Source organism: Chinchilla lanigera, unplaced genomic scaffold (genome assembly GCF_000276665.1).
Source record: "Chinchilla lanigera isolate Chin_1 unplaced genomic scaffold, ChiLan1.0 scaffold00065, whole genome shotgun sequence".
NCBI classification, from domain to species: Eukaryota; Metazoa; Chordata; class Mammalia; order Rodentia; family Chinchillidae; genus Chinchilla; species Chinchilla lanigera.
Window position 1 is genome coordinate 399,301 of NW_004955466.1, and position 27,332 is coordinate 426,632.

At 47.5% G+C, this 27,332-nt stretch overlaps 1 protein-coding gene and 1 long non-coding RNA gene across 4 annotated transcripts in view; one reads left to right on the forward strand and one right to left on the reverse strand.

The window, feature by feature from the left end:
• Smoc1 (SPARC related modular calcium binding 1) overlaps positions 1-27,332 on the reverse strand; it is a gene marked incomplete at its 5' end in the record, with an annotated part of 149,984 nt that overhangs the window by 21,024 nt on the left and 101,628 nt on the right. For 2 of the 3 annotated variants that reach the window (XM_013521999.1, XM_013521998.1), the window contains 2 exon segments: positions 13,441-13,521; positions 15,842-15,931. In XM_013521999.1, the coding sequence (XP_013377453.1) occupies positions 13,441-13,521; positions 15,842-15,931 (171 nt within the window). 3 annotated transcript variants of the gene reach the window in all.
• LOC106150166 lies at positions 15,857-25,352 on the forward strand. The gene is made up of 2 exons (XR_001236813.1): positions 15,857-15,945; positions 23,719-25,352. It is a non-coding gene; the product is annotated as an uncharacterized LOC106150166 (long non-coding RNA).

Sequence of the window (27,332 nt, forward strand, 5' to 3'; positions counted from 1 at the left end):
TGAATTTTTCCAAGTTCCTTCAGCCAGGAAAGAGGAGGGCTGGCATCCCGTAGTCAGGCCCACCTCGCTGCCCCTGGACGGTAGTGACGCCAACCACTCGCTCTAGGAGAAAATACACTGATTTCTGGAGGACTCCAAGACTTCTGCGTTCCACACAAGGTGTGCTCCATAGGGAGCACTTCCAAACTACCACTATTTCCTCAGCTTAAGCATGGGACAAAGCTTGTCCCTTGGTATTTTTCTCTTTTCCTCGGAACTCAAAAACTTATAAGGAAATTTGTAACTTTCCCACCATCACAGAACTATCAAACAAATAACGGCAGCCAAGGTTTCTCACCGCATTTACCATGTGCCTAGCTCAGTACTAACCCACTTCACACCGCCACCAGCCTCGAGGACAGGCGTTGGTGCCGGGGAAGGGGACGCGGGGGCGCACACCGGCTGAGTGATTCGATCGCGAGCGGACAGCTCCAGCTGGGATTCCAGCGCAGCTGGGTTCCTCACCTCTCTGCAGCAACATCTTTCATTGCCTCAGGCTAACCTCACTTCTATTCTAATCTGCATTTTTCTTAATCTACTCAGTTCCTATAGCAGATGATGGCAAAGTGGCCCCCGGGAATCGCACCTCCCTGTCTTCAGGCCCTTGTGGAGACCCATCCCCACCGACTCCCGTTGCCATGGACCAATAGCATGGCGGAGTGGGGATGCTGGAAGGCTGGCCAAGCCCTTCAGAGGCCTTACAGCCACCATTTTCTTGGAAGCTGCTCTGAGGTCGCCACAGAAGGAAGCTGATCTAGCTTCCTGGAGGAGGAGAAACACCTCAGCCCACAGGCCGCACAACTGCCAGACACGGTTCAAGAGGTCATCTTGGATGCTGCAGCCCGCTGATCCCTCTCCCCGGATGAGTCCATGAGTGAATTCAGGTAAAACCAGTTAAGAAACCACCCGGTCAATCCACAGGCACATTAGCAAGAACAAATAATTTTTATGATAATCCAGTACTGGAAGTAGTTTTTACACAGAAATAGGTAACTGACACATTAGACTGATTCACTCTTGATCAATCTATACTGTGTTTTTGTAGCTCCTATAAGTCCTTTAATCAATCAATCAACTAGTAAGTCAATCAATCAAATTATTCCTGCAGTGCTTCTCAAGAAGTCATGCGAAGGCTGAGCAGTAAGCACCAAAGACTGTAGACTCTTCCCATACCTGAGGACCCAGAAGCTGCCCATTCTGGAGGCCACTGTCAGGCTCAACTCTTTTCAGTCACCTCCCAAGTGAATCATCAAATTCCCATCAGTTCATTGTCCCAGAAGTCACCTTTTCAAATGTAAGACATGGGGTAGATTTCCAGGGTCTCGTCACCATCACTGACTCCAAGGGAGGGCAGGTCGCCCGAAGTGGACGCACACTGTTCTAAAACACTCCGTCTCTGCTTAGGAAAGTTGGGGGAAAGAGGACAAGAGGAGAAGCTCTGGCCCAGTGACTGTGGGAATTGGCCAGGACCGCCCGTATGCACTCGGAAGACGTAACGAAGAAGCCAGGAGGGGGAACAACTGGGGCTGAAGCTTTTCTTGAAAACCTCTGACCATCCCTAAAAAGAAACACAACCGAAAGGCATCCTGTGGGAGAAACGAAACGAAGTCCAATCCTTGCCACCAAAACCCCCGCAGCCTTCTCTTCTCCCGGTGATTACACACTGCACTGGGGGAAACCGAAGCAGGGACTAAGCGGGTGAATGAGGCAGCACAGCAACAGGAGATGCGAGCCCAGGTTGAACCAGACAAACATAAACCCCGTCTGCCGGCCCAGGGCCCGGGTCCTTCTGTGTCCTGCCAAGACTGGATAAGCAAGGAGAGCGGCTCTGTGTGCTACGCTGGCCTGCGCATCTCTGCCTCTCAGTTACCCGTGGTAATTAGGAGAGAAGGAGAACATGGATCCCCGAAATTCCCAGCTAATCCCCAATCTCAGTTTGAGCCCAGAGTTTATCCTTTCCTTCTGGGAGCCTTTTCTCTTTCATCATCTTTCTCTTTTCTCTTCTTTACTGTTTTTAAAGCAACAAATGGCCAAAAAACATAAACATCAGGAGATCGGAGTTTCAGTTCCGTGGGCTAGTGTTTCTGGTTGCCGTCTTCCAGAGGAGGAGGTGCTGAAGGAAGGAACAGACAGAAAGCCAAGCCGGTGGGTAATCCAACCCCACGGGCTTTCAGATCACCGAGGCAGCCGTGATCAGTGTGCCAGCCCCATGTGAACTCTCTGAAGAAGAAAACAGAAATTTCATGGTGGTAGAGCCAGTCGGGGAGATGGAGGGTAGAGAAGCCAGTGGACAGAGAAGTTCTGTATTACTCAAGGATCAGGGAAAGACAGCCAACCAGACACACACACACACACACACACACACACACACACACACACACGTGCACATACACACCCAGAATGAAAGAGACAGACAGCTCAAGGCTTCAGATCATGTCATTGTGGGGGCCAGCAAGCCTGAAATCCACAGGAGACCAGCAGGCTGGAAATTCAGGTAGGAGTGACAGGGCTGTCTGGTGCTCCAAACCAACAGGTCAAGTGCACAGGCTGGATATTCAGGCAGGATTTCTATGTTTAAGTCTCCAGGCAGAATTTCCTTCTCTGGGACTCTTCGGTCTTTGGCTTTTAGCTCTTTGACTTAAAGATCCCATCCACACCATGGAGGGTGATCTGCTCTTATTAAAGTCAAACGACTATAAATGACTACAGCTGCAGAATACCTTCTCAGAAACATCCAAGCAGTGTTTGACCAAGCAATGACACCTAGTCACCTGGCCAGGCGGACATGCAGAATGAATCATCAGAAAGCTCACATCTTTTCTCATAGGAAAGATAAATGCCAGCCATACAGGCAGCCATGCTCAAAAGAGCTGAGAAGAGTCAGGGGCTGGGATGATGCCTCAACCTATTGTAGACAGCTATGTTAGGTAAAAATAGCATAGCAGTCGGACCAGGCTAGGCCCTTAAAGGAGTCAGTGCAAAAGATGAGAGCACATTATAACTATGGCTAGAGGCACATCTGTTGAGGGCCAGGCCTCAAGATAAAGACAGAATAATGTACTATAGTTGATATCACTTGGTCTAATAAAGTCTAGATAGACATCAGTCACCCAGGTGGGTGACAAAGACCTCCGATCTATCTCTGTTTTTTTCATGTGTACTTGCTATATGATCTGCTTCCCTCTTAGATCAATATTACATAAGAGGCTATATTTATAATCTTATTTATAAGGCTATATAATCAATATTACCTAAAAGGCTACATTTATAATCTTTATATTTATAATCTTATTTATGATCTTATTGGTTAATCATGGTTTCGACCCAGGTTGTACCCCCCTCGTGATTGTGTACCCATCTTGTGATTTTGCTCTATAAAACTTCCTTCGAGAAGTGGGTAAGTTGACAAACCACCTTTGGGTCCCCTCCTGTCTCGCAGGAGCTAGCTCTCTCAATAAAAGTTTCTTACTCTTAACCTCCATTGTATCTTAGAATTCATTCTTCACTTTCGGAGTACGCAGACTGAACATATTTGGCATACAGCAGGTTGGGAGTTACATTTATTTCCCCCTCTATCAAACCAAGGATGCTGTCTCCCAAGAGACAGCCGGGCCCCTCTTCTCTGGGAAGCTTGCTGGGAGTTAAGGATAGCAACACAGGCCATCCTGACAGGGGTTTACGCTGTACGAAATGTAGTGAGACTGACATAGTTCAGGACCACATCCTGAGAAAGGAGGACCAAATGGCAAAGATTAGGACTCGGGAGGAGAGTGAAAAGGTCTAGGACCTTGGAGGACCCGGGTGATCACCCAAGCTGCTAACAGGTGTTTATCTTCTTTGGACGCAATGGCAGGCCCCAGAGAGGCCAGAAGAGTTCTGTAAGACATAGCAAGCAGAACTAGCCATGAAACCTTAATATACCCTCATTCGAGGCTTTGTCCATCCCTCAAGCTTTCCCTGAGGGCCCAGTTGCAGCGGAGCTGAGGCGCAGTGCGATCCCTGCTGTCTCTGTGTCTCTGTTGGCATCCTTGGTTCCTCAACTTCACTAGACTGCCAGCTCCTGACAGCCAAGTCCTTCCTGAGCCTTTCCGCGCCCCTTACCCTGGTGCCAGCTCCTCCCTCAGGGGAGAACTGCGCAATCTTTGGAGTAAGGAATCCGTGAAGAGCACTTAGTCCAAGAGATGGCTCTAGTCTGACGCTCCAGCGATGGGGCTGCCCACTGTGGAACAAATGCCTATGGTGAGGATGAGACCACAGGGGCTGAAAAAGAGAATCTCTGCATCCTGGGAAAAAGAGAATCTCTGCATCCTCGGACCATCAAGACTGGATTTCTTAGTCAGAAACATCAAGAACAGGTTACCCAGCCTGAAAGCTGAGAGGTACTTACTTGTATTTCACTGCAAAGGAATGACCCTGCAGGGCCAAGAACATTGAGGAAAACACCAGCATTGTTTTGCCTGCAATGACCCTGAAACCCCTTCGGACACGCCGCCCACCTCGCCTCCTATCAAAAATGAATGAAATGCTGAAGAATAACCCAAAACAACAAGCTCTGTGTTAAAAATAACCTTTCTAAATCACAACGTGAGATCTCAGAGGCGTGAGGAATCGGGTGGCCCCGGCTTCGGATTCTCTAGGTCAGGGGGAGCATGTGAGTGGGTCGGGGTAGGGTCCACTCCAGAACTGCAGGGTGGCTGCAAGGTGGGCAAGCAGGGGTCACTGCGGAAGCAAAAGGGGGCAAAGGTAGCCCAGGTCTTCAGGAAGTGAGTTTGCTGCTCGGGAAGGAGCACTGGGCCGGGAGCTGTGGGGCTCAGGGGAGGGGCTGGCTGGAGTCAGTAGTCTTGGGAATGATTTACGGTACATCACTGAGCTTGGGCCCTTTCTGTTTATTTAGCCACATGGGGTCTTAGCACCTATGGTTTGCAGCCAACTATGTGAATAGGTTATTTTTCTTACTTGTGGACTTAGCATTTTTCACAGGAGGGGCTAAGTGGCCCCTGGAGGATCATTTTTCCAAGCACCATTTGCTGGGCTGGCCCTTCCTGCCCTCTCCCCGGGGCCCTCCATCATGCACGTCCCTTAGCGCCTCTTGGCCAGGGCCAACTCGCATCCTCAGCATCCACGTCACTCAGAGTTCCCGGAGCACTCCTGCAGGGACGGGGAGCCTGCAGAAGCCCTGCTCGGGCCGCCCTTCTGGACAGAGGGCCCACAGTTGGCTGAAAAAAAGAAAGGCCTAGAGGAGAGGCCCTGTTGGGCCGTGGAAAAACAAAAGCCTCATGGAAACAGAACAAAGTTAGCCTCTAAATTGTGCTCAGGTATGTACCAGGTAGAGGGGGTGGGGAGATTAGAAACAGAATGTGCATACATTTAATAAAGTCACCTCTTCCACTGGGATGGGTCTCCTCATCTCCTTTAAACTAAAAACACCTTTCTCTGCCGACTAGCAAAAGGGGAAAAAAAGACATCATCCTCCCCGGATCAGAGCCTACAGAGTGACCTGGAGAACCATAGGACGAGCCATACTGCCAGCCACCCCACCCAAGGGACCAGGAGGGTCGTCTCAGCTCCATCTCAGATGGAGACTTGGGGGTGGTAACACCTCTGCTGGGAATTTAGGGCCCTTGGAGGGAAGACATTACAGGAGCCACAGTTAGGCGGGGGACACCTGAAAGCCACAGGTCTTCTCCTTCTACTCCTGCACGCCCCACCCAGGCCTGGCACATTGAAAGATTCTATGGAAGCCAAAAACAGCCGGAGCAGAGGCGGTGTAGCGTGGCAGTCAAGAGCACTGGCTTTGGGACCAACGGGTTGGACTCTCCTACTTACTGTGTGACCTCGGCCAGTTTACTTACGTTTTCAAATTCCCAGGTTCCCTCCCTGGAAAAGTAGGGTAACCCGACCACCTGCCTCGTAAAGTCCTTGTGAAGCTCAGGTGCAATGATGCAGGCGGCTGGAGGCGTGGCTTGGTGGCAGAGTGTTCACTGCGCACAGCAAGGGCCTGGGTTCAACCCCCAGCACCACAAGAACTTTTTAAAAACAGAAATAGATGTAACAGTAATGTACAGTATCTATGGCAACATCCTCGGCAATGTGGCATAAATCTGGTCTTCCAGATCTATCCCTATGACTGGTCTCAACTGGACTGCAAGGGCTGACCAAGGACAAGGCAATGGGAGCAGCCCGCCCCCTGCAGGCAACAAAGGGATGCACTGCAGGCAAACTGAAAATAATACACGTAGGTGTCTGTCTCATTTTTACCATCACTGAGTTGGAAATTCAAAGCAATGCGAGTGATAAACCGTCCCGCTCCACAGAGGTGGACCACACCTCTGCCACTGCCCAGTGGTCAGCTCCTCCCTTAGCTATTGCTTGTTTCCTTATCCCCTCATCCCAAGATGAGGCCCAGGAGCCTTGGCACATAATAGTTGCTGGGTCTGGGACCCTGGACAAAAACCTCAGTGGGGGTTCCTATTCTGTTGTTGAATATTAAGTAGTGCGACTAGACGACCCCTGGTGCTTCTCACTCCAGTGGTCAATGATCTTACAATCAGACAGGCTCAGGTGCACCTTCCCACGGCATAGGGCCTTGTTCCAAACCCAGCCTCCCACGTCCCAGTGGAATCCAAGCACCAGCCGTGGGCTGAGTCAAAGGCAAGACTGCTGGGTGCTGTACGTTCTCCCTTGTACCTTCTTCCCCTTCCACAGGCCTGAGATGTGGCCTGCAGTCCACACCTAAACTGCTGCATCTCAGAGGCCCCATACTGAAGAAAAACTGCCACATCCCCGACACCGGCTGAGAGCACTCCTCACGGGTGTTTGGCACTGGGGCTGTAAATAGAGCAAGGTGTTGGGGTGAAGTGTCATGGTTGAGGAGGTGTAAGGGAAAATGACAAACCAACCACCCTGTCTAAATAGTTTTTGCTCTGCAGAGCCTAAAATGGTCATGTGCAGCTCACCGTGGTCTAACGCAGTGACTCCCTCCTTCCCACAGATGGAGGCGAAGCTCCTGAGGGGCAGGGAAAATAAGACATAACTTCTGCAGAGGACATTTCTTCTGGAGTGGACTGTCCCAACATAGCATAGATATTTTTCTTCTTAACTTTTCCCCAAAAGCATTACTGACTCACATCGACTCAAGTTTAGAAAAGTCCCTGTCTCCATTGACTCACACCGTAAGTGAGCAGACATAACCCTTCCTCCGGAAAGATGAGGCAATGCCTCACAGTAGTCCTGCCATGACAAGTGCTGAGAAATAGCAAGCTGTCTTCTTTCTAGTTTTTCTCAGTAACTCTCCCGGCCTTGACCTGACAGGCTCTTTTCTTTAAGGGACAAGTGCTAGAATAAATCAAAACTCAGGCAAGAAAGGAAGAGAAGGAACAACGTGGGATGATGGGAGAGCGATTTTTTTAATTTGTCAAAAATACAGGATCATAACTTTACTCTTCACTGCCCAAAACATTAACAATGCTTGCCAGGCGTGGTGGCTCATGCCTGTAATCCCAGCACTTGGGAGGCTGAGGCAGGAGGATCGTTGCAAGTTCGAGACCAGCCTGGGCTACAAAGTGAGCTCAAGGCCAGCCTGAACTGCATAGCGAGACCCTGTCTCAAAACAACACACACACACACAAAATTAACAGTGCACATTTCGTGTGCTCATAAGGTGCCTACCTTGCCTAGTTCCAAAGTCATGTTACAAGTAAATAAATACAGAATGAATTTCTCAGATCAAAGTAGAGACCACTGTTGACTTCCAACCAATTGCAATAAGCCAATTACAGTACCTAGGCAGGATCTTTGATTTCAGTTTTTTAGCAGCACAGGCCAAAAGGGAAAATTGGGACATATACACACCCCTTGTTCCAAGGGACAAAGGAGCTAATTTTAAAACAAGGTGAAAATGAACTGTGGAGCTAGGCTCTCCGGGGCCTCTCGGCATGATTAGCGCTCCTCTCAGGAAAGGGAAAGCTAGAGAAAAAAGCAAGCTTTTGTTGCCATGGAGAAAGCCATGGGGATGACCACCTGGCCCCAGACCCAGCTCAGTTCTGTTGGGCATGACTGACCAAGGCACCTGCACGACACAGATGGCCAGATACTGAGAAGGCCAGTTATAGAAATAAATATCCAGGGTTTGTTTTTATATAGCAATTTTAAATGCACACAAGTCCAGACGCATCCCCGACTGCTAACGTTAGCAGATTACTCACTCTTCCTTCCAATCACGTCATGCGCAAGATTCCAGGTGGCTGTGGGGTATTTGCTTACAGCGGCTACCGCTGGTTTCCTTGCAAGCTGTTTACTTTTCCAGGCCTCAGGTCATTACATCAGCCCACGGTTTCTAGGCAGGCCAAGTGTGCAGGCTAAGGGGGCAGGGGGTTCAGCCAGGAGGTGCAGTCCCCACCATAGCAACTACCCCAGCAGGAACTGGATGAGGAAAGGGCAATCCAAAACGCAGCCAAGAGCAACATTCTGATCCTGTGAACAGCTCACCTGTGACACGGACAGTGTCTTAGGCAAACACAGACATTCTCACATTGAAGGAAGCTGGAGTCATGTTTTCACGGCAAAACGTACAAGATAAGCATTCTACCTTGTGTCCCTGATGGCGGCTCCGTCTCCAGGGAGCAGAGTTACCAGGAGTCGCTTCACTCACTGATGAACAGCAGGAAGCTCAGCTGGTCGAGGAAGCAGGGGAGGAGAGGTATGGGCCTTTAGCTCACAGGCAAGGTTCTACAGCCTTCATGAAGTCCCTAACCAGATCGTAAGAGTTAACTGGAAAATATACAGGGATGGAAGAGATGCGGAACGCAGACAGGGAAGTCCATCGCCCACACTGGAGGCTATGAGGTTACCGCAATTGCCCAGAGCAGGGAGACGCAGGCTGTGGGCCTTGGGAACATTACTTCAGTGCCCAGGGAGGAGAACCAAGCCATGCACGGTTCTCTTTCCTGAGAGACTGATTTCCCAGAGGAAGAAGCACAGAATTTGGTCATACAAAGACTTCTAAAGTATCTGCAACTAGTCAGATTAGAAACCATGAGAAGCATGAAGAATTAGAAAGAAAGTCTAGTTCTTCCTTGTCTTTTATTTTATCTCTTTACCCTCCTATAAAATGTAAGTGGTAAAACATTTCAAACTACAGGTATTGTGAGAAATATCCTGGCAGCTAATTCCTGATTTTAAAAGATCTCGCCAGAAGTTCCTCTCTCCTTATAAAAGCAGCACTCTGGCCACTACTCAGCCATGAAAAGACACACGTTGCTGCGCCCAAGTTCCAGGGTGCCAGATGTCCGGTCCACCTTCCTGGGTACAACTAGAACCTGCGGAGCAACAGAGGAGAGGGCGCTGGAGGCGAAAACGGAAGAGAAGACTGAAGAGGCAGATTTGTTGAGGTGGAACCTGCCAAGGACTCCAAAAGCAACACTGACCACACTGACCGCATGACAAAGCCTTAAAAACAAGGACCAAGCCTTTCGGGAGGAGGGAAGGAGACTGGCTCCGTCTGCAGGCCTGTGTTTCATGTTATTGCACAACTTCAGCTGCCCAGTGGAACCTTTCCAACATCAACAGTCCCCAGGCCAGAAAACAAACCTGGCGTCACAGGGTCTGAGTGTGAAAAAAGGATGTTTAGGGTGTAAAAGAAACTGGGATAGTTTTTGCCTCTGAGCGATAGCTGAGAAGAGGTCTCACCCAGGCGGGCTTCGGAGTCCTGCTCCAACTTCCCCAAGCATGTGGAGTGAAGCTCGCCACAAGCCAGACTCTACCATCGAACTCTAATGGAAAATGGTCTCAGGTGTTTGACCTCGTGGCTCTAGTCTTCTCCATCTGCCCAGAGCCAGTTATCATCCAAGTATGTCTGGCTTCTCATTAAACCGAATGTGACAATACGCAAGAAGAGGCTAGGATAACACATAAAGACATTTCACCACGGTTGCTATTGTTTTGTTTTGTTTTTTAATCATTTACGGTGTACTTACTCCGTGCCAAGCATTGTATATCTGTAGTTGAAGCCTCAAAAAACCCTGCCATGTATTTTGTTTTACCTATAAGGAAATCAAGACGCAGGGAACCTGAGTGACCCTCCCGAACTCGCCAAGCCTCCCCAGTGGAGCGCTAGCATCAGAAGCAAGGTCTAGAGGTTCGTTTGATTTCAAAGCCCACGCTTTGCCCATTACATGATTGATCTCTACTAAATACAGAAGATCCCCTACCCTGCTCCCTACAAACACCAAACCTCGGGATGCCTCCTGGGCAGCATTTGTGAAGGCACGCATAGGAGCCGGATGGCAAAGCCTGACCATGGTTCGTGGGAGATGATGGAGAATTTTGAAAGTTCCTGCGCTGATGCAGATTACCTGGGGATGTCAGGGAACATCTCAGGAGCAACAGCCCCTACTTCTGCTTGCTCTACTTGCGCTATGAAGGGGATAAAACAACCGAACGGCACAACCCAAGGTACAGACCCCCATGTCACTGCTTCTGTTCAATCAATCACATATACCAGTGACCAGCAAACTTTCTCAGTAAAGATCATAGCGTAATATTTTAGATTTTGTAGGTCATGCAGGTTTATCACAGCCACTCAAGTCTACTCTTATAGAGGAAAGCAGCAACAGACGATACACAAATCGACGTAGCTGTGTTCCAGTAAGACTTAACTTGCTAAATAGTCAGCTGGCCTCTTGCCACCCATTATGTGGCTTTGTGGAAACAGGTCTTTTATATACAAGTACAGTGGTACCTCCAATCATAACTGCATTCTTTTAGCGGTGATCGTGCCTCGGATAAACCTCATTGGCTGTGATACTGCCCCTGCACAAAGCGCTAACTTAATTCTTTGCACAACTCTGTTGCAAACCGAATTGGACGAGAACTAAATCAAATTCAAAGGTTAGGTTCCATGTTGACCTTATGGGGAAATTTGATTGGTTCTTGTCCAATTTGGCATGTGACCAGAATCATGGAAAGAACTAAGTTTGTGAGCTGAGGTACCACTGTATGTTAAAAAGATTGATGGGCATTCAGTTGGTATGGGCAGTTGATCAAATGGACAAAGTCCCAATTCCTTAGGTGATTATTAAGATACCAGCACCTGATAATTATCCCTGGTCTCAGTTTCTCCCAGAGAACTGTTAGCTCTCCCACCACCATCCCATCCTATACGCTGACCTTACAGACATTACTGGGGCCAACCAAGAAAACTGAAGATGGCTCAGTCACGCCAATAAAAGGAACCAGGTTGTATGTGCCTGGAAATCATTTCTCAGCATGACCCTAACAGTGAGCTACATGGACAGAGAGCAGATAAAAAAGCAGAAATTGACATCATCATACTGTCACACTCAGAATATAGCCCAAGAAGATAGGCACTGTAATCTTTATAATAACTAGCTTTCTCTACTCTCTCAGCCTCCAACTCCTGTCTGATTATGGAGACCATGACCACAGGACACGGACCACTTCACACATCATAACAACAGTTATTTCTTAGGATTATGGTGAAATGAGCTCAAATGAGCAAACAAATGTAAAATTCTTCAGGATCAGCTACCCTGACAATGCTAGTCCAATTTTACTGATAAGAATGATGATGATCTTTCTCCTCTGTCTTCCCCAAAGCAGTGAAATACATTGAGTTAGACTCTATCATAGATGGAGTAGGTAGGTGATAAAGCCCTTATCTTACCGAGTTAAAGACTGGGAGAAGGAAAGGAAATTCATAGAAGCAGTTACTACATGTCAAGTGAGTGTTTCAGACAAAAGGTGGTGTATGACTCAGAGAACGAAGCCTTTTATGAGGCGCTTGGTCATGGAATGAGAATTAATCCTCTCACCGAGAGCTTGCAGAACTTCCAGGGTCTCAGGGACAAGACAGACCACTTACAAACATTACTTTCAGCACCAGGCACTACCGGTATCCACCCCACTTCTCTATAACTTATTTGTCTAACAGTAAGCAGAGAATAGACGAAGGTCCTTAGAAGAAACTTGTCTGACAGATGCCTGTGTGACAGATGCCTAGGATGACAATCATAAATCCTTTCCCGATTGAAGAATTCTCAAAATAAGCACTGTCATTTATCCCACTATTCCTATCGATGATAATAAAAATAAATACATATGATTTGTCATGTGCTTATTATTTATTACTCAGCCGGGCATCAAATACCCCATAGATATTAGCTTAGTAAACCTTTAACCAGTCTTCTGATCCTATTCCACAGATAAGAACTGAGGCCAGGGGGATTATTTGAGTTGACTGGAAGGATCACTCACCAAGTGTTGGAGTCAGAATGTGAACCCAGGGTTTGCTGAGTCCAAAGTCTGTTCTTTAACCACTGCACTATTGTGTCAAAGACTCTAGTCCAGGGAATTCACACCAACTCCTTCCATCACACTACCCCATGCCCCTTGCTTGTATGAAACAGCAAGCCAGATTCATGGAGAGGTGCTCACCAGCCCGAAACACAGAGAAAAAGCAACCAAGAGACACATGGGTTCGCCTCTTGATCTCTAGCACTCACACACTCCAGTGCCCGCATCGCCCCCTGTAGGACAGAGCTGGCACACAGACAGCGCAGGGGCCAAGGACAACACACTGAAGAGACGAAGGTCAGGTCACACTCCACCTGCCTGCTCAAAAGCGTGTCTCATTTGTTCACAGTTCTTGCCACCTATAAGGAAAAGATCACCTAGACAAATTCAACAACCAGACATAAAACACAATCAGAAAGTAATATTTCCCACGATGAAGTCCTAGCTGAAAGAAGAAGGATCCTCCCTGAAAAAGACACAGATTTGGTTTATTCATATATTTCCCTGTTGATGAACATTCCGTTTTTATTGATAACAAATGAATTTTATTGACTTTATTCCATCTTAGTGGTAAATACACTCTACAAATCTCATCAAACTTCCAAAAATATCACCTTTTAAGTCTCAGCCAGTGCCAAAACTTAACCACCTACAAGACCTTTGAAAGGTCAGACCAGAAAAAAAACTGACTAAAATCCACTGCTAGAGCATGAAAAATGCATAGAACTAAGCTTCTCCAGGCTTGAAGTTCAACTTCTTTATACTCATTCTTGTTTCAAATTCTCCTGCATGGCATATAGAAAGTCATGATGTTAAAATAATATTAAAAGTCAAAATATGAAAATACAGTCAAAAATTTTTAGCTAAAAGGATTAACTGCTCATGAAAGGTGATCCCTGAGATGATAACTGAAGAAAATTAAACTTGGAAAAAATAGGCTCATAAAATCTCCTTATTTTTCAGTTGGAGAAATTGAAGACCAGATCAATTAAATGACTTGTTCAGCTCACACAGCGAGGTGTCACGGAGCAACCATAAAACCACCAGGGGTGTTCTAGGTGTGTATATAATCCAAAGAAGGTTATTTACCTGAATTTCTCACATTTGTGTTGTTCAGTTTGGAGTCCTTGATTACCAAATGCTTAATCCATAGAGTGGGTGCTGTGATTTCTGTATTTAAAAAAAAGAAAGAAGGTCTGAGCAGAGGGAAGTATGTAACATGGGGTGTAATCCCGAACTTTAAAAAGTCTATTTTAAAAGTCTGAAGTCTCAAAACTTTAGCCATCTCCCTGTCGATGTACGCACCTTGTCGACCGCCCTCTCCCCTGCTCACAAACAAAAGCCCTCTTGCCACCACTCTGTAAGAGCCAACCAGGGCATCCTGTGGCAGGAGGCAGAGTGGGCAGAGTCTAGTGACACTGAGCCACTCCATCCAGGAATAAAAATATTATCCCAGGAGGTGAGGAACACGGGCCAAGCCAAGTCCCTCTCAGCTGCTTCCCTGGGAGAAGATTTAAAGGGGATAAATCAACAAACACACGCCAAACCAACCACAGAGACTGTTTTAGAGGAAACAGCTGAGCCAAAGCAGATTCGACTTGCTGCGCCTCCGCTCCACATGCGAAGGATGATGTGGGTCTCACATGTGCTCCAACCCTCTTTCTCACAGCTCCTTGAACAGAGGCTGAATGGCTTCATCCAGAAGGCTCCAGCGTGCCTCCTGGCACCCGGGACTTGGGTCACCCAATGGACAGAGGGTGTGGGAATCCTGAGTGACCCTGAACACACTACGGAGTGCCAAGGTCTCCAGTGAGGGTACTGAGGAAGTCTCCCAAGACTGCACAATCTCTGTTCCTTCAAAGGACTTGCAATAACCTAGGACCCTTATGAATGAGAGACTTTCGAATTTTTAGACATGAACCTACCAAAGGTGGAATCACGTTTAAAGTTTTTAAAATGTATTACAGTACAATACACATTGCCATTAATTCCTCTCAAAATGCTGTTCCTTGTTTTAAACACACTTATCCCATCGTTCTTGCCACTTCCTGAAGCAGTTCTGGAAGTCCTCTTTCAGGAGGGTCTTTAGTCGTGCTGTTGGGGCTGCCTGGATATCTTCTATCCGCTCAAAGCATTTACTTCCCATGGTCATTTTGACTTTGGGGGAGAGGTAGAAGTCTCAAGGTGCCAATCTGGTGAATAAGGTGGGTAAGAACATACTGCATTGCTTCCACAAGCCTACTTTCCTGTTGTATGATGTTCAGCAGCAGCGCTTACTAAATTTTTGATCAGACCTCACAAAAGAGACTTCCAGAACCGCTTCAGAAAGTGGCAAGAATGACGGGACGAGCATGTCAGAAGTGAGGGAGAGTATTCTGAGGGAGACTAATGGCAACATGCCTTTTACCGCAATATATTTTTTAAAATGTAAGCATTAGCTGTATAGTTTGTTCACTCCTTGTATGTTCCACTAAATGAACCAACTTCATATGAAATCTCATCTTCCAGTCCTTCTCCCCAGAGCTGAAGCTGTGCCGGGAACACCCCTCACAGATGCTCTGCAAACCTCACCCTACCAAACTTCCTCCTCCTGCTCTTGAGAATCTGGAGTATTCAGTATAAAATATCTGAACAATAGAGGCCCTGAGCAGCTCCAGCTTGAATGGAGGCCAGACTTCTGCACCCTCAAAAACCCCTTTTGTCCCCTCCCCATACTTCTAGGGACTCCAGCCTTTATTTTGTCATAAGACTCTATTCCCCTTGAGCTAGAATTCCTCTTCTCCCCAATGTCTTGAGTCCACTCACCATGCCCCAAAACCTAGCCAAACCAGCCCTGTGGACCAGTCTCTTTGCTGCTACTTCCCTTACTGTGTCCCATCTTGCCCACATGCCGGTCTCCCTGCCTGGAACACCCCAACTCTTCCCTTTGGCTTGCAAGAGCCAACTTGAGTAGCATCTCTTCACAGAAGCTTTTCCCAGACCACTACCACCTCTCCGTGATAAATGTCTATTACAATAAAAATTGAGACCATAGCCCAGAAAACTCTATAGCAGTTGCAGCTGTCTTGAGAGCAAAGGCTGACAGTGATACACTCCCTCTCCTCACCCAGGGGCCTTGCACCATGCTAGGCACGGAGCAGGCATTTGCAAGCATGGAAAGAACACTGCCGGCCTGGCTTTCTCAGCCATGATTCCCTCATCTTGACAGCTCAGAAAGTCTGTCCAGACTGTGTTTTTGTTGGACATCACGGGACAGGCAGGAAGCCTAGGGAGAACCGAAGTCGTTTCCAGAAGTAGAGAGCATACCAGGTCCTGAGCTGGATTCATTTTTGAAAACATTAGGAGAATCCAGCTTACATTAGGAAAAAGTGAAGTTAGAAAAGAGAATCATCATAATGAAGTTTAAACAAACATCTGAAGGGAAGACTTTTCCGGAGCCTAAAATCCCGCGAGAGAATGAGAGCGCGAGGTGAGCAGCGCAAGGGCTTACCGTCCCCATCGAACACCGGCTGGGTCTCCATCGTGGGCGTCGGTTTCGACCCATCATCTGAATTGAGGGTTAAAAAGAAACGAAAAGAGACTACCATTATTGAGGTAAATACTATCTACTCTCCAGCACTGTTGAATGGTTTGGGTTTGTACATGGCCCGGCCAAGTCCCCATAAAGAAACCAAAGAAAAAGAAAAAGAAGAAGAGACCAAAGGAGGAAAAGAGAACCAGAGATAGACACAAGAGTAAAACACACCCAGGTGTGTACCCATCACCCCAAGGGACGCACCAGAGGAGGTGGCCTCCTGCTTGGGAAGACCTCCCCATCCATCTGAGAGCACCCCCATGCCCCGTCCAGCCTGGCTCCGCAGCACAAATGCTAGGAGGAGGAACCTCCTCCAGCACCTGAGCTTGGGCCAGGCATGTTCAGACGCGGGCAGCAGCCCTCAGTTCGGTTTCTGTCCTCTTATGAAAGGCACCAGCTCCGAACATTTTTCCAGAGGCCCTGATTGAAAATCTTAAGAGAAACAGAGTCCTGGGCATCACTGCTTTCCAGGAAGGATCACTGTCCCTCTGCAGCACACTAAAGAAAGTCATGTACCCTTAGAACACCTTAAACTGTGAAACAGCACATACCACAATCCCCGGTAGGAGGTGGGGCAAACAAAATCACAGAAATCACCCGACTCTTGCTTTGAAATTTCTAACACTGATGACGGGAGCAAGGAGGTCCCGGCAGCAAAATCGTAAAGCTCTTCACTCCAGAAGTGCAGGCAGCTCTTTCCGCAGAGCAAAACTCAGCGGGTCAGGAGCTAGTGGAGACTTTGCTTATCTACCTTCCAGGACTCAGAGTCACTTTCATCAAGGGCTTAAAACTTTTAATTTAGAGAAGTGTTTCTGGGCCTTTTATCCATTATTGCCCAACTAAGGAGCATTTTTAGAGTTTTCCCCTATCACTTCCCTAATGAAATTTTAGTAACATATAAACTGTATCTATTCATGCACCACATATATATTTTTGTCCTTTATATGTAAAAAGTTTCTTTTTTACACCCCCCCTCCCCAAGAAACAATTTCATTTTCTCTGAGAACAGGTATCTTTGCTCATCTTGAGGGTACATAGTTTAGAGATTTTTCTTTGTTTTCTCCTTCAGTGGGAGGAGGAAGGGGAAGCACTATTGTTCCAGGCGGTTTGATGATTACACATCCCTCCCTTCTCAACCCCCGGAGGTCTTTTAGAATGGAACAGTACATTCTCTGGGCTTTAACTCTTTAAGGAATATGCAAGTTCTCAGATGGTCTATGAAATGCCAGTAAGATCGCGAGGAAGAACAACCCTCCAACCGTTGGAGCTTCCAGCTTTGCCTGACTCCCCTGCATCTTATCGGAGAAAGGAGAGGGAGTATAATTCTGATCTCTTTCTCTTGTCAACATCTTACCTTTTGGAATCCTAGGATTCGAAACTGATGGAGACACACACACATACACACACTTGATGGATACTGAGACCAGCAACCTGTCCGTCGCATGACACCTGACCCTGCTGTTATTTTCATGTGCTGCCACCAAGACCCAACTCTCACAAGGGTCAAAGTGATCCTGAACTATCGGATAATCATCCTAAGAAACACGGCGGAGCAGGAAGAGTGGGGCAGCTATCCCGGATACCTCCTTGGCCTCCAACTGGATCCCAGACAGGCATCTTTTGATGCCATGCTGTGTGAGTTTGAGCTGGAAGTCACCGAAGGAGAGGAAAAACAGAACAGAGCCACACAATGTCATTTTTTAAAAAACAGCATCACTTCCCCTGCCTCTATTAACACCTCTTTCCATTGAATTCAATGAGCCACTGAACGGAGGCTTTTGGCAGCTGTAATGCACATTTGGTTGCTTTTGCCGGATGTGGAATTCACAGTGTAAACAGCCCAGCACGGTGTGCTCAGACACTAAAATCCTCCCATATTACAAGAGCTGTAACTCTCTTTGGAGCAAGATAACTGAAAACAAACATTCTGTGTCTTTGTCTTGTCATCCAGATGGAAGTCTGGGACTGCCTTTCTGGTTTACCCATCAGCAAAAAGGTCTGTACCCCCGGCCAGCAGTTTCCTGGAGAAGACCCGCACCTCTGCAGGTGGACGACTTCCACATTGCCAGATGCAGGCACGGGAGCCCACGGAGTGTAAAGCCACGATAGTGAATGAGTCTTCCTGCAGGGTAAGGTCACCAAGGGTGAGGAGATACAGCTGCTGTGCTACAAGGGAGGCCCTACATGGAAATCTTTATAAAGTGAGAAAAGACAAAGTGCCCTGGTGCCAGGAGCCACCTGTGAAATCCAGCATGCCCAAAGGCCAGGAAGCCTAGCCAAAGCCAACAGGACCTTCTCACCATCATCTCCGGGCACCTGGACACCTGGCTCCTGACCTAGCAAATAAGCACACCTCTTCTTCCAAACATAAACCCAAGGTCTGGGTCCAAGGTCCACAGCAGCTCTGCTTCCGGGCAAGCCCTGGAACAGCACCAGGCCCCACATGAGGCTCTGGGAAAGGAATAAGTTTTCTGAATATGTCCTTGGCCTCTCGGTCCAATGTGGGATCACATTCTGATTCCCACTTTACATCCAATAAGTCAATTAACCTGAATCCCTACTTTACTTCTCTGGGTAGCAATATCCTCTTGTAAAAACGAAGAAAGTCTGCCTGCCAAGCCTCAGAACACTATGTATGTGTAAAAAATGTTGTGTAAAGACTTACTAGGAGGGGTATATAATTTCATGAGTGCTAGCCACCTTAGGCAACTTTTAAATTTTGTTTTATAAAATTAAGGTACTATCAAAGTTTTTAAATTAGAAAAACCTTATAACTGATTTAAAACTGAAATAAGAGTCTTAGTAGACATGTCACCAAAGAAGATACATGGGTGGCTCATAAACACATAAAAAGATGTTCAACATTAGTCTTTAGGAATGTGCAAATTAAAACCACAGGAGCTACCATCAACCACCCACTAGCATGACCAAAATTTAAAAAGATAATGCCAAGTGTTGGCAAGGATGTGGAGAAACTGGAACCCTTATTCATTGCCAGTGGGAATGTACATTTTGGGCAGCAAGTTTGGGAAAGAATTTGGCAGGTTTTTTAAAAAAAAAAAAAAACTGAACATAAGTTTGCATTCAACCCTAAAATTCCACTCCTGGGACCCTACTGAAGATAAATAAAAATATGTTCACATAAAGACATGTACACAAATGTTCATAGCAACATTATTCATAATAGTCTCAGATTTGAAATAATCTAAATGTCTGCCAACTGTCGAACAGATAAATTACAATATATCCATCTGATTGAATACCAGTCAGCAATGAAAAAAAGTGGGTAACTAATACATGTGACAATACAGATGAAGAACCTCATAAAACATTATTCTAAATGTAGGCAGCAGATATAAATACTACGTGTGGTCAGATTCCAATCAGATGGCATGTCTAATAAAGATAAATCCACAGAGACAGAAAGATCTATGGTTGCCTAGGGATGGAGGTGGGAGTGAGGTTTAATTATAGATAGGCTTGTTGTATCTTTTTGGAGTGATAGAAATGTTCTCTACTGTTGTTTGTACAACTCTAAAAATTTACTAAACTGTATATATACAGATGATGAATTTTTGGTATATAAATTATACTCCACTGAGCTTTAAAACAACAGAGATTGCCAAAGGTGCCTGAGCTAAGTCATCAGGCAGCACACCTGGATTATATAACCAATCCTTCATTCAGAGAGAGACTCTTCCATATATTTTAACATGTATACCTGAATCTACTTTACAAATATGTATACAGTGATCTGATGCCCAGTGTTTATTCTTGGTCATTTTTTTGGACCTCAAACAGGAAGGCTTTCTTTTTAACACCATAATATTCTCCCAGACTAAGGGGAAGAAGATAGAACACTGGGAAAAATAGCTAATTCAAAGACTAATAATTTTTCTTACGAGGAGGGAGAAAGAGGTAGATTTGAAAACATCACCATATGCAAATAAGGCATGAGCGAATTTCTCAAGGATGACGCCAAGATCAACAGTAACAGCAGCACTGCCATATTTTGCAATGCTCAGCTTCTGGAAGGTAACCTTCCTCATCTGTTCCCACCACCATTCAGGGAGCCGGAAGGTGCCAAGCAGTTAAAGAGAGAATTGAGTCTCAACGCAAGTAAGTGCTTTGCTCAAGGCCCCAGAGGCTGTGAGCAGCTTTGGAAACTTCCCAGCCCCACAGCCATAGCGTGTGGCCTTCCGAGGTTCCCCAGCCCCCAAGCAGGCCTTGTCCTTGCAGGTGCAGCCTCCACAAAGTTCCAGCCCCCACATGGGCTTTGGGAGCCTATGTAGAGAATGGGTTTGTATGACAGCACAATTCCTTGCTCTGCGAGAAGGCCTGGCCCACGCATAGACAGCTGGAAGTCAGTTCGACCCCCATGACACCATTCAAAGCCTGCTCTGTTTGGCTTTTTGATTCCTGATTGACATTCACTGGCAAGGGGAGATAAATGCCCGGCTGAGGACAATGTTGATCCGCTCTGACTATTCTCAAGGAAAGACTTTTCAGAATAACAAACAAAACAAAACAAAACCCCCAAAACATTGGTGTGCTTAAGGGACTGAATAGAGCCCAAGAGGTCCAGGGAAGCAGGGCTGGCCCTTTCAAGGGACTGGCAAGTCCATTGAGGAGTTAATTGTTTGGGTGTACAATGAGTTTATTCTGACCACATACAAAGAGCTTTCTCTTCCAGGTCCTTCAAAAGCAAGTGTGTCAAAGGGGCCAGAGGAGGAATCTGTATTAATGGCATCTCTTGGGGTCTTCGAGACTGAGGAGGGAATGAGAAAAAAAGAATCCACCACCCCCCATCCTGAGATTTGGAAGGTTCCTCAACCACCCCAGGTCCCCCTTGATTCTTGGGCCCTTCCTAACCATGCCCACCACTGGTGAATCTCCTTCATACTCTTTTAAGCTTTCACTGTCCATCTTAAAAAGACACAGAGATAAGCTTAAGCCTGGTAGAAGGGCTAGAAGGTTCTTGTTTTCGAAGCAATCATATTTATGCCAAAGTCACCATCCCCTTCAGCATGTGAATTTGGCCCAGTGTCGAGGTCAAGATAACTACTGTGGGCATCCTAGGGGGACAACTGCACTGTCTGCAAAAGTCCCTAGAACCTGGCCAGAATTACACCAGGAGAACGGAATGCTAGCCAACCTCAGCATTCCCCGGGATACCTGTCCTCTGACCAACAAGATCCAGAAATGGAGCTATCCCTCTGCCGACCTGCAAGAGCATTTCAAGTCCTTTCCAAAGCAAGAGGTCCACATCTTACTGTTTAACCAACTGCACACTCTCTTGCAAAAGTGAAAAGAAACTCACGGCTGGCTGTTTTGCAAGCAGGTCCCTGCATGCTCAAGTCCTGCATTTCTCCGAATAAGAGGTTGGCAACGGAGGCAGAACAGGGCTGGGGAGGCGCCCAGCAGTAGCTGAGTCCACTGAAGGCCAGGTTCGTTCAGAAGATGGTGCTGGTTTTTTAAATTTTTTATTTGAAAGTGATTAGATTTTAAGGGTGGTTGCCAAATAATACAGAGAGTGGTCCCAGAGTTGGATTGTCTGGGTTTTAATCCCGGCTCTTAAAGGCTGTGTGACCCTACCGTACTGCTTAGGTTTGTTCATCTGTTAGATAGGGAGGAGAAGAATATTTAGCAGTGCCCACTTGATAGGGCCACTGTGAGGACGAAACGAGTCGGTGTTTGTACGGTTTTCCTCGCACTGTCTTGTACTTACCAACTCCCATAAATGCTGCAACTCTGAAAATGATGATGGTGGTGGTGATGTGCAGAAAGCCTCCGCACACCTGTCACACAGCCTCCCCATGACGGCAGCACATATATGTAATTATACAGGTAACCTACGCAGCTGGCCCTCCATTTCCAAGGGTCTGTATCTAAGGAGTTAGCCAACCCCGGATCAAAATACTTGGGGAAAAAAAAATCACAAATAAAAATGCAATATAATATTAAGAATAATACAAGCAAAAAATGAAACAGTGTCACAACTACTTAATAGCATGCACATTATGTGAGGTTTATACAAGTAATCTAGAGGTGATTTAAAGTGTATGGAACAATATACATACATATATGTAAATACCATGTCATTGTATGTAAGGGACTTAAACACCTGTGGACTTTGGTATTTACTGGGGGGGAGGTGCTGTTTTGGAACCAATCCCCTACGGATAGCAAAGAACAGCTGTAATTATATAGGTAACGTAATGACAGTATAAAGTCAGAATCAGCAAATTGATATTGGCCTCCTCCACGGGTGTTATTCAGGACCTACCAATTTCATATGCAATGCACTCGTTTGTGCCTGCAGTTCGACACCTGTCCATCTGTACGTAGCTTCACGTCGCCACCCCAGGCGACACAGAACTAGCCCTTCTCCACAGAAAGCTCGCACGTGCCGCCTCCTCGTAGCCACGCCTTCGTCCCTCCACTCTGCCTCTCACGCCGGTACCACTCATCTGTTCCACAGCTCTGCACTCTTATGTCTAGAATATTGCACAAGTGCAGTCATGCAGTATATGACCTTTGGAAATTGGCTTTTTGTTCCCATTCTGCATAATGCCCCTGGCAGACCTCCAAGTTGCTGCTGCACATATCAATAGTTTGTTCCTTTTTATGGCTATTTTTCCATGGTACAGATATACTACAGTGTGTGTAATTCACCGAAAGACATTTGGGTTTTCTATTTTGGCTACCATACATAAAGCTGCTATTCATTCACGTACAGGTTTTCTGCGTGGACGTTAAGTTTTTCTCTAAAATAAATGTTGAGGAGTACAACTGCTAGATCATGGTTAAGTGTATGCTTAGTTTTTAAAAGAACCTTCCCAAAGTATTTTCCATGTGGCTGTACCTTGTTATAATCCTACCAGGCACATATAAGAGATCCAGTCTCTATGCAGCCTCACTGACATTTAGTATGAAAACAGTTTTTTTGTTAGCTATTCTATTAGCGGTATCTTATCATGGTCTTCATTTGTACTTCCTGTGACTAATGATGTGGGACCCCTTTTTGTATGCTTATTTGCTCTGTGTATATCTCCTTTGTGAAATGTATGTTCACATGCTTTGTCCATTTTTTAGGTGAACAGTTTTCCAACCTTGCAGTGTTTACAGTTCATCATATATTCTAAATACGAGTCCTATGTCATACACATTTTTTAAAAATATTTCTTCCAGTCTGTAGTTCTTTTCATTTCCTTAACAGGATTTTTTGTAGATCAAGCTTTTAAAGTTCAAGTTTTGTTTTGTTGTGTTTTGCCTTTTTGAGACAGGGTCTCGCTATGCAGTTTAGGCTGACCTTGAGCTCACTTTGTAGCCCAGGCTGGCCTTGAACTCGCAACAATCCTCCTGCCTCAGCCTCCAGAGTGCTGGGATTACAGGCGTGCGCCACCACGCCCAACTAAATTCAAGTTTTAAAATCTCAGGTTTTCTGTGAAGAGATTTTCTCCTAAGAGAAGCAATAGCTTTGCAGTTTAATTTTCGCACACGGTGTGAGGTTCAGGTTGAAGGTTTAGGGGGTTATTTATTGGTTTTATTTGTTTGGCCTCCAGACGCTCAGCTGTTACAGAACCGTTAGCTGGAAGGACCATCTTCCTGCACTGAAATGCTTGGTCTACCGGGTTTGTTTCGAGGTTCTCTGCTCTCCACTGACTTCTGTGTCTATTCCTTCACCAATACTACATTTTATTTTTCTTTTTAGAAAGCATTTTGCCTATTCTAGTTTTGTTGCCTTTCCATAGAAATAAGCAGCCCCAACTCTCACATCTTTCCTTCTGCAGGCACAGAAGCCATGCAGCAGGACATCAGCTTTTACACAGGAGCTACACGGGGCCCTCAAGCCCTGGCCCAGGAGGCGAAGCTCAGCATGGCCGCAAGGCCTGTGCACCCACCTGTCCTCATCCCTGGTTTTGTCTAAGCCGCTGTGCCACACCTGGAACTGAACTCCGGCAAGGAACACTGAGCAAATGAACATATGTCCTCCGGCCTGACCAGCTCTGAGCCCTCTCACCTGGACTTCAGAAGCTCTGTGAAGGTACCAATGACAGTGCACGAGAATTTCTGATGGGCCATGCTTCTCCTAGGTACCTGAAAAGGTGACAACTTCCAAGGATCCAGAAAACTACTGCTCCCCTGGAAGGCTTCACACCCGCCCCCATCACAGACGCTGAGAACCATTCGGATGTGAGCTCCAGAAGGCGAGGCCAGGACCCCTATCGGTTCTACTCATCGCTGGATCCTCCGACACTATAACAAGCACGGCACTTAGTAAGTCTGTATAAATATTTATTGAATAGAAGACTCAAGTATACAATACAAACGGTTACTAATACCACCACCGACTCCAATAAATCTACGACTAGAAGGCCTTTCCAGGCTCCTAAATCCCATTTCCTCTCCAACCCCCAGAGGTGGGAATATGGCGGGGATTTAACTCTCAGTCTAGGTGCTCTTCACACATAAACTGTCCTGCAAAGATCTGGAACAAGGGCCAAGGACAAGGGCAGGGGACCGGAGAGGGGGCCAAGCTCGAGGAACAGTTAGCTGTGGGAAGGAGGGAGACATCTCATGTTCATGGTGTGTGCCCGAGAGCTCAGGCCCACTCACACACACCCCTTCTAAAGTGATCTCTGCAAAGCTGGTATACAGACGTGCCGGGCTTCATCACGGTGGCTCAGGGCACCAGAAAGTAGTGGAATGGGCACACGGAGTCGAAGAGCAGCCTCCTGTGGATCTGGGGCTGCCTGGGCACAGCTGTTTCAGCAGGTACGCATCGAAGTGAACGCTCCCCCATGAGGAAGAGCAGGAGGCCCACTCCAGGCAAATCCAGCTCAGGCTGGTAGATCATCAGTACGGGCCCGGCCTCCTCTGCTCCCACCCCTGGGTGCTGGGTTAGGAGGAAAAAAAGAAAAGCAACTGGGGGAAGAGGTTAAAGTCCTGTGAGCAAGGGTGACGTTCCACATGTGGAATGTCCTTCAACAGCCAGCCTGGCACACATCAGCCGGGATCCGAGCACGGCGGCACACCTCCTTTAGGTGTGCAAGCTCCCCATGAGAGCCAGGCTGGAGGACACACAGCCTCCTTCATCTGGTGTGCCCACCATCCACCGACCCTACCACCCGGCCCAAAGTACACGCCTCAGGGCCACTTCAGCCGCTGCTTGCGGGACAAGGTCTCCAAGCTGGCACAACCTGAGGACCATGCTGGGAGAGATTCTAAAATTAGAGACGCAGACAGGGACCTCAGGGGAATGGATGTGACTCACTCCTTACTTGGAACACATACCATGGAGCAGCCAGTGGGTTTTTTGTTTTGTTTTTTTTTAAGTCTCTGCACATTAAAAGAGGGTTGGATTTGGGAAATTCTGCCCTTCTCTGAAAGTGGCTTAATAAATAGAGACACCCAGACAGTAAAATGTAAGCAGAGTTTGTTAATGTTGTTATCTTTCGCTCTTACGGGGAAATAAGCAAATTGCAGAAAACTCCTGGTGACCCTAAACTTTCACCTGCCATGTGTCACCACATCAGCCCGAGGGCCTCTGAAATTCTGCCTCAGAGGGAAGATGCTCCCAGAGCTGCCAGAAACCATCTTCCGAGCGCTCCGCCATGTTCCTGTATTTATCATTCTTCACCCGTAACCCTTCAGAAGCTCCGAACTTCTCTCTGGTATCTTCTAAGCAAGGAAGGCCAAGCCCACCCCCTGAAGCTCACCTATAAGCATTAGCATCGAGACCCCAAAAAAAGGCACTTCCGAAAAGCCCGTGGGCCGTGGCACAGCCAGGCAAAGCCACCCAGGGGAAACTGATAACCTCTCATCACGGGTTGCTGCCCAGCTACTTTCCTGCGTCCTACCTTAGAGAAAACCTCCAGAGAATCTCTACCTCTCCCCTTCTACAGCCTTCCACTGTTTTCACAACATTTTTTCAGAGCTAATCAGGCAGTCTGGGCACCTCCTGACTTCAGATATCACCCCATCCCATCCGTGAAACACAGAGGAGCACACATGTGCCCTGCCCCGCACACATTCCCTTCTGGTCTCTCCTCCAGGACCACAGGAGAAGGGGAGGGGAGCGGGGATGGGACTGCCCCAGATCAATGGATATCTGAAACCCAAACACATGGCCGGGCTCCCCTGCACGTGTTAATTACCACACATGTGCCTGTAAAGGAGTCCGTTCAGCACAAGAGGCCCAAGAGTAGAGAGAGGAAAGGACATTCCAAGGGATTAAGTAAACAGTCTAAAGTTCTGACCCTCCTCCCCCGCCGCAGCACGTGCACCTGGGGAAGATAACAGGCCTCCTCCCTTCCCAGGCCTTCCCTCAGGCCCCACACCTGCGACCCGGCCCGCAGCAACCCAGGCCTCCGAGCCCCGGCCTCCCCCTCCTGCCTGCCCCTTCCTCCTGCTATCTCTCTGGGCCTCCTCCCCGGGCTCCTAGCACTCTGCCTTTCTCCTCCGAGCCTTCGGAGGACTAATTCCTGGCTGGCAACCAGACTCTCTGTTGTCATACAATACGGCTTTTCATTCCTTCCAGGCAAAGAGAACAGACCCCTCCCCGGCCTGTCAGTGGGGCAGATTCAAAAAGGCAGGAGGGTACAAAAAAAGAAGTCTAGGTCCTCTCCTGGCCCTGCAGCCCCCGACCTCACACCGCAGACCTTTAGCCTCGCCTCCTTTCCAGCCATACCCTCAGCCTGCACAGGGGCAGGCCAGCACGGTTTTGTGGCAGGCCCGAGACCGTAAGCTCCTGCTCCAGGGAGATGCTTTTGGGGGCGGCCACGTGTGGGCACAAGCTCAGACAAGGGGCCTTTGTGTCTTCCCACCTGCTGCCCTGCAGAGCACATTCCATTCTTAAGTGGCAGCTGAAAGAGGAACCTCGGTAGGTCGACACAGGATATTACGAATGCCCTCTCTCTCGCACCCTGTCCCCATTCAAACTGCGCTTCCTGGACAGGTGTTACTTCAGGTGGCCTTTCCCACAGGTGGCCCGAACCTGCTTCTCCTGGTCCTGCCCATGATACACAAAGAGAAGATGATTCCGTGCCTAATCTGATCCTCCAAGTAGAGGGAAAGAGAGACCACAGAGCAGAATTCGAGTCCCCAGGGGGGGGTAGTCCTAGTGCGCGCGCTAGTAGTCCTAGTGCACACACACACACACACACACACACACACACACACACACACACACACACACACCCCTTGTCCTGACATTTGCCCCAGAGAAGAAGCCTCTGCAGGAACTATGGCGTGGGGGGAACCTATGAAGAGCAAGAAGCAAATAGCAAGGAGCGGGCAGCAAGCTTTCCCTCCAAGAGGGAAATTCGGATCCTACCCGTTTCCCTGTAGGAGCCCTGGAGGAGACGGCTCCTCTGCAGCAGACCCCAAGACTAAGAGGCAACCA